We start from the raw sequence: 12,910 nt of genomic DNA, 5'->3' as shown, positions 1-12,910 counted from the left end.
TGCCTGCTTGTCTGCGAAGACGGATGGTTTGAGAGGAGAGTGAAGAACTGGGAGCTTTAGACAGATGAGCTGCTCTCAGGCATTTAACACTTAAGCTTGTTACACACTCCACGAAAAGGAGCAATTTTGTTCTTGAGGCTGCAAGAGCAAGAAAAAAGTTTGTTTTGTTTTAGTTAGTTCCTACTCCATGAGAAGCTTCATCTGCAACAAGGCTGGGATTACTGACGGGGGTCTCTGTGTTTGTGAAATGAACGAAATTATTTAACAAGAAACTTTATTCATGGCAGGACGGGATTGTGCATGTGGCCATGTCCGTGTCTTTATACGTCACATCTGTTGCTCACATTTCAATCCGTTGTTCGGTAAGACTATCCATTTAACCTCGAATCAGCAGAAATGGAGAAGAACTTTCCGCTTCGTGCTTTTCTCGTCAACCACACACACCTCAAATAACAGACTAGTCACGTAAAAAAGTTCGGATTTGCTGATGTGTCGAGAACAAGCTTTAGTTCTGTCAAACCAGAGGCACAAGTGACCTGAAGTCCTTGTTATAAAACAGACTTTACAATGGAGCCTTGACTCTCCCCAACAGCAAGGTGAATTTTCTTACATGTAATCATGTGATCCAAGCATCTTCCATGTTGGCCTGACAGGTGAAGGACCCACAGGATGATCCGGAGGGTCGATGACACAACAGTCAGAAACTTGTCAGTGTTCTGTTGGAATTTAAAGAGTCGTTTAGAGATTTGAAATGTCTTTGCCAAAGTGAAAATATTCCCGTTTCCTTCTATTTAAACACTTTCACACAGAGTTTTTTTTTGTTTTGTTTTGTTTTTGCAAATTGATTCAGATTCATGTCAGAAGTTTTCAAGGGAAACAGCTTTGTGTTTATTTTGTTCCCAGAGAACTTTCCGTAGATCTGATGAGTTACATGGTCTAAACACTTTCAGTGCATAATTATTTCTTTTCTAATTAGCAATAAAACATCTGTTTGGTATTTCACAAACTCAGTGATCGGCGAGGTGGCTTAAATTAAAACCAACGAAGGTTTGAGGCCCGGCAGCAACCAGCCTACTCCAAATACAGCACCATGTGAATCATTTCCTCATAATTACACAACTGCATGGCTTAATTAAAACGTAATGAGGTTCCAATTACTTAAATAAACTAAACGTGTCTTTCAGAATAACAGTGTTCGAACAGGAATGTAGATTAGAGAAGAGTAATGAAAATGCTTCCTGTTGAGTTCTGAGTCTCGAGACGGCACATCCTTTTGCTTTAAAATAAATGTAAGAAATCAAAAAGCAGCCACCTGATGGAGGACCAGAGGTGGAAAGCAGTCAGTGGAAATTGAAAAGGAAATGAGAAACGGTGACACAACCATGTTGCAGACTGCATTTAGTCGGCAGCTGATTGTTTTTCTGACATCTTGGAAATTCAGTTTGGTTTGAACAGCAAGAGAGATGAGAGATGTTTTATTTATTGATTGATATTGAATGGTAACTTTTCTTATCTGTAACACCTTGTTCATTGTTTTGAAAGTATCCCACTATTTCAATCGTATTGAAATAAAACTATTTCCCCGAAAATGCAGAAATATTAGGAGATTAAAGAGTTTCTTTTTTTTTTTTTTTAATGTTCTCCTAAATAACACTATTCTACACATCAAAAGCTCAGCGTTATAGTGTCAGCGTTATTGCATCTCCAAATCTGACGCTTTTATGGGATGTTTGTGGTTTGCAGTGGTCAGTCTGCTGGATACAGTTCAAAACAGACAGACAGACAAGACTTCTTGATGCACATGCAGATCAAGTGCTGTTGCCTGATCCAATGGAAGACCTATTGTATCGGACATTGTTCGAAATGTTGATGCTTCATCTGATAGAAAAGAGAACAGTGCGTGTAGTGTCTAGTTTGTTGCTTGCTGATTTTTAAAGAGGTCAAATAGTCTGAAAGGGGAATTAGAAGTGGATAGAAGTGCAACAGAGGGTCCCTGTCTGCCCTGATAAATCATATTTTCTTTTATATAAATAACCCCATACATATTTGTTTATCTGGAAAAAACATGGCACTAAGATGCACGGTGGATTGGAAGCCCCATGTCCTGCACACACCTGATTCACTAATGAAATATTTGTCCTACAACTTGTTGTCAAGTTATGCACAAACCTCTTAAGTCCAGTGTGTTGCAGCAGGGAAACATCTAAAACCACAAGTCCAGCCTAAGAAATCTGGAGTTGGGGATCCCTGTACCATGGTAGGAAAGCCAACTGATGGGGGAATATGATGCTTTGGATAATACTTCTATGCTTATATAATACTATTGGCATAGATGTTTTAGATTAGATTAGATTAGATTAGATTAGATAAACTTGACAGTCCATTCTCTCTTACACAGCTACAGACATGAATATAAACTATATTAGCCAGGGGAACTCCATTTTACTGCCTGATGGCAACAGCTGGTAGGATTTTGAGTGTGGAGTGTAGTCCAGTGTTTGCTGACTCTAAAAGTCCTTTATTCTCTCAGGAGCTGGAGGTGATTTTTAACTTTTCCAAAATGAGAGTCCACATTATGTGTAAAAGACAGATAGCCGACTGGTCATTCTCTGTTCCCAGTTCTGTAAAACTGGGTCCTGTTCAATCAGTTGGGCTCGATACAAAAGGGGGTTTAAAAGAAAAGGCAAAAAAAAAAAAAAAGATGCATTCAACATTTTTCTCTTCACTCACAGCACAATTCAGCAGAGGCAATTTCAGCAGAATAATGGGAGCTGGTGACTCAGCCTCCCAATTCTCCACATCTGAATCCAACTGAGAATGTGAGGGATGGGCTGTGTCCAAGCTGTGGAGCCCCCACCTCACAGCTAACACCATTTTAATCAACTAGGTATACCACAATATACCTTCAGAAGTCTAATTTGACTCAAAAGACCTACTCAGTGTTTGGAGGGCTGTCATAATGATATTGCTTATCAGTGCATTGTAACAGTATACTATTCCCAGGACCTTTCGGATTAATGATGCGATCCATTCTTAAAAGCATAAAATCATAACCAAAGGATGGAAAAAGAACATTTTCCAAGTAAGATCCTCTCTACGACCACCATTTCTATATAATAACTGTAAAGGTTAATGGGTTGGTATAATATAACAAGCAAAGCCACAGCTGACTGATCTTGAAGGCCTTGTCTCAAGAGCCCCAGATGAAGTTGTAAATCCAGGGCTGTCAGCAGTGAAGGAAGCCAGAACCTGACAAACCTCTCTGTGTATTTTAGTACGCGCGTGTGTGTGTGTGTGTGTGTGTGTGTGTGTGTGTTTGTGTGGGAGGAGGCAGTCTGTTTGACAGTCTGAGAACAGCGAGTGTAATCACAGCTGTGGAAGGAGAAATCAGGACTTGCCTTATCCCTCACCATCTATCTTTAGTTTCCTTTTTATCTCACTTTCCTCTTTCTTATATAAACACTTACTTTCTTCCAATACCTCCATGAATGAAACAACAGCCTGTGAGATAAAGGAAGATCCAGCTGCGTGCCAAGAGCAGCTTGTGTCGCGTGTCTGTCTGGGAATTGTATGTTAATACCAGTGTGCCTTTGCAGACAAGACTTAAAGAGTTATCATGAGGAGCTTCGGCGTTGGGCTGGTGTTCTCCATCCTCTTTTAGCTCCCTGCTCAGTTTTAACATCAACTCTGCTGCTTTCTGGCTTCTGCTTTGGAAAACAAGTCAATGCAATACAAAAAAATAATTCTGTAGATTGAGCACAGGGAGGGAAGGATGTTTGAAGATGCAGGTTTTGTGCCAGCAAGCCTCAGACATGTTTCTAACCAATAGCGTCAGTGTGTTTTACTGGTTGCGTTTTAGATTCTGTCTTTGTTGTTGAAGAAAAGTTTTCAGTTTTTACACCCATGATCCAAGCAAGTATTTTTCATGGCTGGATCCTGGGTGAATTTTGAGTGCTGTCCAGGCTTTGAGCAGTTCCTGAGAATAATTGACATCCAATCTTCATAGCTATTTGGGCTCGCTATGCTGTGACATTTTTTGGAGTTATAGTGACTAGCTCGAGGAGGTTCTATAATTACAGGTCAGGATAAGGTGACACTTTTCACTTAAATAAAATCTGTTTGGCCTGGAGGGGCTTTCTTATTACCCTTTTTTTTTTTTACACTTTTCTGCAGCGTATTGGAAGTGTTTTTAAAGCTGTGACTTTTTCCTTTCTTTTTGTGACCAACAGAGGTAAAACTCAAACTCATCCAAGCCTTATGAAGACCATGTTGGCCAATAGTTACACATCCCACAGACCCACAGTCCCATTTTCCTTCTGACTCCGTTTCACCTGCTTATTTTGTTGAAGTCTAAACTGTCGCTTCATGTGTTTGACAGGGCAAAGAAGTGAAGTGACTCCTGTTCTCCACGCTCTGATAATTCGCAGCTCTAGCACAGAGTAGTGGTTCCAGACCTGGGCTCCCTGAACCCCCAAGGAGCCAGTGTAATTTAAATAAACTGTTTTAGGGGTTTGAAAACACTACCTATGCACCATTTCATTAATGAGAGATGTCTGAGCAATGCCACATTGCAGTTAATTTGTCCTTATTAAAACAAAAAAAAAAAAAACAGCTGTATGATGGGAATTACCTGAACTTGTATTTTATCAAAGGAAAGGAGTCAGCAAGAATTTATGCTGAGAAGTGGCTAATAGAATTATTAAATCATGCATGGTTTCAACACAGGGCGATCGGGGGGTGCCGGGGGGGTCCACAGCTTTTTGGTAGTTGCATGAAGGGGGTCAGAAATAGGTGGGGAACCATTAGCGTAGAGCTTTGGTCTTCAACTAGTTTTTTTCTCACAAATAGATGCAGAGATGGAGGAGGGGCCATCATGCAGCTGATTGGTGCATTTTGACTTTGCATGTAACAGTTCAGTTGGATTTAGCTCAGGGAAAGTTTGCTCATTCAGACAATGTCACTGTGGAGCAGCTCTGTGAGCTTCTGGAGAGGTGAAACCTACCAGATAAATGTGCAATCATAGCACACACTGCAACACTCCCTCAGCAACACAGAGATTAGAGAAGACACACACTTGCAAAGTTCTCCTCCCGACACCTTTAACCTGGTGGAGGATACCTCACTTGTGCTTGAGCTTGAGCTTATGCTTCAGCTTGAACTTGTGCTTGTGTTTGTGTTTGTGTTTGTGCTTGTGTTTGTGTTTGTGCTTGTGTTTGTGTTTGGGCTTGTTTGTGTTTGTGCTTGTGTTTGTGTTTGGGCTTGTGTTTGTGTTTGGGCTTGTTTGTGTTTGTGTTTGGACTTGTGTTTTTGTTTGGGCTTGTGTTTGTGTTTGGGCTTGTGTTTGTGTTTGTGTTTGGACTTGTGTTTGGGCTTGTGTTTGGGTTTGTGTTTGTGTTTGTGTTTGGACTTGTGTTTGGGCTTGTGTTTGTGTTTGTGTTTGTGTTTGTGCTTGTGTTTGTGTTTGGGCTTGTTTGTGTTTGTGTTTGGACTTGTGTTTTTGTTTGGGCTTGTGTTTGTGTTTGGGCTTGTGTTTTTGTTTGGGCTTGTGTTTGTGTTTGTGCTTGTGTTTGTGTTTGGGCTTGTGTGTGTTTGTGTTTGGGCTTGTGTTTTTGTTTGGGCTTGTGTTTGTGTTTGTGTTTGGGTTTGTGTTTGGGCTTGTGTTTGTGTTTGGGCTTGTGTTTGTGTTTGGGCTTGTGTTTGTGTTTGGGCTTGTGTTTGTGTTTGGGCTTGTGTTTGTGTTTGTGCTTATGTTTGTGTTTGTGTTTGTGTTTGGGCTTGCATGGTTTTCTTGGTGTTTTTGCTCACTACAACACCCGTACATTTGGTGTTATGATGTTCTGACCGAGTTGTTGGCTGGAATATGTTGATCTGATTAGAATGAAATTCCAGACTGATGTAACTGACGGTGTTTTGTTGTTGTTGTTGTTTTGTTAATTTGTCTTGCTTAGTTTACAACAATATCTTCTTTTCAAACAATAACGCGAGTGCTTGTGTCTCAGATCTTCACCACCTGAAGAGTCTCCGTCAAGGGACTCTAACAGAACCAGTATGTAAAATACGCTCTGTGATTGTTGTTAGTGGGGGATGTTCCTCTTTGTGAGCAGGAAAGATGGATCAACACTGGTTTTGTGTTGTGACTGAACTGCTGCCCAGCTTGAGATAGCTCCTTTATGATGAATCTGTATGTTTCTTACTGAAAGATGAGATCTAATGTCTGTTTTTATCCATTTGCTGCAGTTTGTTGGACTTTTCTGTGGATGCTGACTGTTTTTTACAACATAAAATAGGAATTTCTCTTGTTTCGCGTTACATGAATGGGTCGTAAATGGTGTGTTTTTTTGTTTTTTTGTTTTTTGCAATACTGCAGAGAGATGCATTTTTCTATAAGTGTCATGTCTTCTCCTACTGCTAGCACTCTGTCTGCCTTCTCTTTCTGTAATTGGAAATAGTTTCCACATCTGTGGTACTTGAAAGCCAAACATATCATCAGTCATCCTCTCTGTTAGTCTGAATGCTGAATCATCGTATTCATACTTGTATTTACTTAATCTTCTCTGCTTGCTTGACAACACTGACAGTTTCAAAAGCATCGCCGCGATCCTGCCGAACATCCTTCACTTCACAGCTGAGCGGTTATCTCAAGTGTCTCCAAAGAAAAGACAAAAAGTGTTTTGAAGAACCACTTCAGCAGAAAGGAGGTTTTATGGCAGATTTTCTATTATGATCTTTTGCACTCGTGTACACTGATCAGCTACAGGCTCTAAATCATTGACAGATGAAATGAATAACATGACACTATATTTGGGATGCATTGTAAGCCTCTCCTGGGAAACCTTGGGATCTGACACTCCTGATGGAAGTTGTCTCCAGAAACTGTTCAGAAAAAAAGGGCAGAAATGATCAAAAACACCAAGCTTGTGACACAGCTTGTTGTGTTAACCGGGTCTGACTCCTCCGGACTTTAATCTTTTAGCCAAAAAATAGTTTTAAGCCCGACAAGATGAACTGTTTCATGATTAACTTGCAAATCTTGTGGAAATCCAACAGCACCTTGAGGTTATTAGGTTTTAGCATCGATTTACCATCAATTTGTTACTTTGAGATACGGAGAGTAAGACCAAACTTCAGCCCATTAATATCACAGTGGCACGGTCCCAGAATTACAAAGAGCCTTATCACATCGGGGGAAAATGGCTCCGGAACAGCTCGGAAAACACATGAAGTTCCCTGTTAATGAACCCAACGTCCGATCGCGGCAGATGGCAATGTGACTGAGCATCCACAGGATGCACCAGAACAAGCCTCCTCCAATCCAAAACCCACAGGATCCAAAGCCACAACAGGACATCTCCAGAGCCTCACACCCATCTGGTCATGCTTGTTATGGCAGCAGGTGGGACACTTTTAGCATTTTGCAGGTGGTTTTAATGTTGTGGCTTATTAGTGTTCATTAACTCTTGATATTATTAGTCTGCTATGCTGTTGTCAGCATAACACGATGATACCAAACGGTACATCATCATCTTGGATCATTTCCTCCTATTAACCCAAAGGAGCCATCTCTGACAGGCCATCAGTCATAAACTACTCTCATGCAGTGTGTGTGTGTGTGTGTGTGTGTGTGTGTGAGTGTGTGTGTGTGTGTGTGTGTGTGTGTGCACATTATAGTCGGTGTCAACAGAGGGTGCTTAAGGAGAGACAGATGGTGATGTGTTTTCTTGCAGGTTCCTTGGTGCAGCTTCATGTCCAATTTAATCAGACATTCAACTTGTTTGCCGACCCGAGTCGCAGTTGTAGTCGCTTAGACGCAGATTTCCTTCCCTGTTCATTTAAATTAGTAATTGTTTAGATATTTGGGTTCAGTCAGCAACTTGCACAGAGCATTTGGACTTTGCTGGCGTGTAATGCCTTTAAAAATGCAGAGAAAGCGGAAACGGTATGGAGCACACTATGTAACTATAGATAAATGCATGATGTGGAGGTGTTTTGGGGAGGTTTTTGGGGTTTCTTTTCCCTTCCCAGGGCATCACAGGACAGCTTTATTTTGCTTTAAAGTAATCTTTCACATGCCAGCAACTGGGTATCAATATCAGTCTGTTTTTATGCATCCCAGCCGATTAAGCAGTAAAATACAACAAAACGACAATAAAAGAGATTAAGAGAAGAGTCAACATGGGAGTGACTTTTCCTAACTGGAGAGATCTTGGAGAAGAGAAAAGATGCAAACGAATGCTGAATCAGCTGTTATTAGGAGGCACAAGATGTGAAACTATCTCCAAGTACAGTAATTCATCAAAACCGCTGATTTCCCCGTCCTAGAGAACAGACACGTAGCTCGGTCCTCGTGCAGCTCCACGCTGCAGTCAGAGCTGGAGGTGATCACCTCTGCTGCAGGATCAGACTGAAGTAGACGCGGGTTAATTCCTTCTGATTTCCTGTCAGATATTAATATCTATTAATGAAGAGTGTGGATGAAACATTTATAAAGTTAAAAATGACTGGAACATGTTGTAGACTCTTAAATTAGGGAATAGCTGGAGCTGCAGCTGCTAGTTAAAGTACTTGAAATAACACTTTAACTTTGGGTCTGTTCAGTTTTGGCTTGGAACATTTTCTATTTCTTTTTTACTGTTTCAAAGTTAAATTTATTTAACTAGACATTAATAGAGTTTGACTTTATTATATTAATCTCTTTTACTATTGTTTTATTTAAAAATCGCTTAAAATCCATTTAAATTTATAAAAATGTTGCTTTTTGAGGAAAATTTTATGATGTGATTATAATGCGATTAATCAAGATTAATTTATTACAAAGCTTGTAAGTAATTACTTTTTTTTTTTTTTTTAAATCAAGTCCCACTCTTATTAAAAACTTAACCTTATGGCTGAATTCCGAATTTGCTCCCATAAGTTGTCAATGTTTGTATTGTGTGCAATTCGACAGCAGTGTGGTCATTTGAACAAGAAAATCGGTGCTTTTCAGAACAACTTACAGCTCGACTTGGTCTCTTGTGGTCAATATTAAGTTTTATTAAGAACACATTTAACTGAAGTATGGAAGTGCTACTCCTTACATCTGTTTAATAGCTTTTAATTTTTATTATTATTATTTATTATGTCTGTCCTTTAACATTTTGAAATGATTTTGTTCCAGCCAAACTTCCTGCACTTTATCCTTTCTATTTTCTCTTTTTTTTCTTTTTTTTTTCTTTTTTTGTATGTTTTTTTTGGGGGGTGGGGGTGCAGTGAATGTAAAAGTGGTTAGATTGAATTGATTCTTTTTTTTTGTTTGTTTGTTTTTGTTGTTGTTTTTCTCTGGTTTCGTTACTCCTCCCCCATCAGAAACGGCCATGTATTCTTGCTGTAGCGTGATTAAGGCAAAATATGAGCAAAACAAAAATATTTTTGACAGCGTGGCTGAGGAGGGGGGCGACGTGGGGCTGCTTTCTAAAGCTTTGAAACAATTAGGTTGTTTGGCGCCGTTGGATGAAGAAGAATCGAGTCCCAAAGCTCATTATTGCTGGAGTGGAGCGTTTCAGTGCCACTGATCTACATTCTCAGTCAGCATCGATGGCTTGATGATGGCTTGTTCTCTGAGGCATTTTAGTGATGCCATTGCTCATCCTGTTATTTATTCATTAGTTTCTTTTTTTTCTGGGAGTTTCTCTTCGCCTGTCAGTATGTGCAATTAAAACTTGAGGCAAAGTTGATGGTTGTTATTGAGGAAAACAGTTTTATTGACTTTTTAAATGATTAATGATTCATTATAATTATTATCGGCCCTTTTAAGGTGTAGAAGTGAGCATTTCTCTCTTTTTCCTCTGGTTTTAGGTTTCAGAGGAGGCTTCTGTGCTCTTGTCCAGCCCCAGGATGCTGCTCCCGGCACTGGGCACGCTGCCACCCGGGGCCCCCTTGTCAGTCCACCACCAGATCCAGCTCCTCCAGCAGCAGCTCCAGCAGCAACAGCAGCAGACACAAGTGGCTGTAGCACAGGTTGGTTTCACACAGACGTCCAGACAGACCTGGTTGATGCTTTTTGTTGTTTTAAACTCATTTAATTTAAACTATCTTGTTTATTTTTCATGCTCATAATGTTATAATCATGACTGGAAGTCAGAGGAAAGCTAATTTGGTCCTAAAGAGGTGTACTTCTTTAGTTTTTAGATGTCTCACTGCTCCAACACACAAATCAAAATGGTAAAAAATCTACTAAAAAATCTGCTAATCAGGTTCTGTCCAGGAACTCATATATTTAATCCAGGCATTAAGGAACAGGGAAACATCTAAAACTTGCAGGACTTTGGCTCTCGTGTCTCCCTCTGCTATCAGCGCTGCTTGTAGTTCAAGTGAGCTGCATGTTGCCTGAAGAACGGTTCTAGTATTTAGTTTCAGTTTATTTAAAGTCAGCGGACTAAGTGACAGCAGCGTCACACAGAGCTCATTCACACACATCCTCATTCGTTTGGCACCTTAAAGCAGCTCCATGAAGCATCGCTTCACCTTTCAGGCTCCTGCAGGTTTGGTTTGAAGCTGCACACATCATGATCTCCACAAGCAGCCTGATCTAGCAGGACTCACATTCTCCCGGAAGATTACTCACTAACATGTGCAACAGTGTCGAGTTACTTCTCCTTTCTTTACATACTGGGTGCAGTCACACAAAGTTACAGTTCTGAAAACCAATATTTGCTCTGAGCAGCTTTATTCTTCATCACACTGAACTCTCAGACAAGCATGTCATTTTTTAAAATAAGCTTGAGGAGTGGACCTGCAGGCTTCTTGATGGACTCGCCAGACCTCTTCCTTAGATGTTGGCCGTTTGCCCAGTTTACCGTCCAGTTCACTCGATCATACGGCTTTCCACTGATTTCTCAAGCCAGTTCTTCTGGCATGTGGAATACCTCAGCTTTTCTACCTGCCTTAATACATAAAATGTCCTTTCCATGGAGACCATTTCTGATGAGGCTTCGTCAGGTCTTTGGTGGATTTGTTTCATCACTTTCAGATCCTGTTGCTCTCTGTTGGATAGTTTTGTTTAGTTTCCTTTTCAAGTTTCATGAAATATTTAATGGATCCAGTTGACATCATGCTAAGACTTTCATGGTTTTCAGCTAATGGCTCTTTGGGAATCACATTATTGCTGCAAAGATCTTATTTTCTGTCTTTCAAACTGTGTCATGTGGTGTTCTTGATTCATGCATGTAAAGAAATCATAACAAAAAATGTCTTCGTGACAGACTGCTCGTTATAAAAATGCCTAAAGATCCAATTTCATATTGATTTTTTGCTAAGTTGTTTTATGATATGTTGGCAAACAAAAATACTCATATTTCTCTGTAAATTCTTCAGTCATTTAGCAGAAGGTGGAATATACAGGGGAATGTGAGTTGTTTGTAAATGGTCATGTACAATGACTGACAAAAGCAGCCTATGTCTGAAGAAACCTGGAGACAGACTACTCGAGACCACTTTAAAAGATTACAACAAAGTCTGGCACCTTGGAAGCAGAATATAAAGACATTAAGGGTGACTCATACTCACTGGTCGAACAGCAGGAAGACCAAAACAGTGTCTGTCCTTCAGCCTTTTGTTTCTGGAAGCTCTGGCCTGCGAGGAAAAGCAAGTCCAAGATTTACTTCTGTTGCAAATCCCACTCAGTCACTCTGTTTCTCCTCTTGGCATCTGCCATCGACACATTATTCAGTCTTTTAATCTCTGTCATGATGCCACAAAGAAAATACCAAATGTGTTTGTTGTATTTTTAAGACTCCGTTGGCTCTCCACCTGGTCCCAGCGAGCCCTTTCTGCAGGTTGTACCTGCCCACCAGGAGTTTTAATATCATGTCTGCATCAACTAAGCACACAGTTGCAGTAACATCAGCATTTAAGAAAGAGGGAGAAAATATGAGGTGCACCCTGCAGCAGTAGATATAAATCTCCCAGTTGGAGTTGCTGCTGTGGGACTAGTGAACAAGAGCTTTTAGCTCATGGATCAGCTCACAAGCACGCACACACATACACACAAATACACTAACACAGTTTGTCCGTCGGCTTTCGGAAGGCCTTTCTTATAGAAACTGCTGCATGATGAAGATGAAGCTGATGCTTCATGGCTTCCAGATGGGGATGCAGAGGTCTTACCTGCACATGCAGAACATACTCCAGCAGCAGCGCTCACATCCAGACTTATCGTGCTGTAAATAAATGCTATTAATTATACCGCTAAAAGCCAGAGGTCACTGCTCACTGGTGGAGATGCTGGTGTAAAATTGTTTTAATGAATCAGAGTTTTGGCACATGAAAGGAAGTGTTTCACCTCATTTTTAATGTCTGAAATGAGCTGAGCTTTTCTGCTGAGGTGGGGGTTACTGACCTTGGGAAATGGTCTAAAAGTTGAGTGAACTACTGTAACTGTTTGTGTCCTTGTTTTTCCTTAAAGGCTGCATGTGCTGAAACCAATCTCTGCTCGTGCATTCTTGCAATCATGTTCCTCAATATTAAGAAAGGAAATGAAAACTTACTTATTCCTGAGAATTAACTTTATGCAATTTTTCAATAATAACTTCTGATATTAGCTCTTAAACGGGGATTCAGAGCAAGCACAGATGAAAGCAAGCGTGCAAAAGAACATGAAATGTTCTGCACCGACTGCTTTAATGTTTCTGAAATCATCAAATTGGATGAATTTTAATTAAAACATGAAACTTAATCTGATTTTATTGTTAATAACATATATACTCCTCTCATGAATCACAAACATTTTAGCTCCGACATTAAAGGCTTTGCTAACTGTATTATATCTCAGAATGACTTCTTCAATTTGGGTCTTAGCTTTTTGTGCAAATAATTACAGATATTTTTGTACTTTTGGGAGATATTTTACTGCTAAGACAACTAACAAATGAAGTTT

General features: G+C 40.1%; 1 protein-coding gene across 1 annotated transcript in view; it reads left to right on the top strand.

Moving 5' to 3' along the window:
* nos1apa (nitric oxide synthase 1 (neuronal) adaptor protein a) overlaps nucleotides 1–12,910 on the top strand; it is a gene marked incomplete at its 3' end in the record, with an annotated part of 184,588 nt that overhangs the window by 150,224 nt on the left and 21,454 nt on the right. The window contains exon 8 of the mRNA XM_079244963.1: nucleotides 9,832–9,993. Coding sequence (XP_079101089.1) covers nucleotides 9,832–9,993 — 162 coding nt within the window. The remainder of the gene's footprint in view (nucleotides 1–9,831; nucleotides 9,994–12,910) is intronic.

Source organism: Telmatherina bonti, assembly GCF_933228915.1.
Source record: "Telmatherina bonti genome assembly, chromosome: 8".
NCBI lineage: Eukaryota > Metazoa > Chordata > Actinopteri > Atheriniformes > Telmatherinidae > Telmatherina > Telmatherina bonti.
The sequence above is the reverse complement of the archived record's forward strand: the minus strand, read 5'-3'. Positions and strand labels throughout refer to the sequence as shown.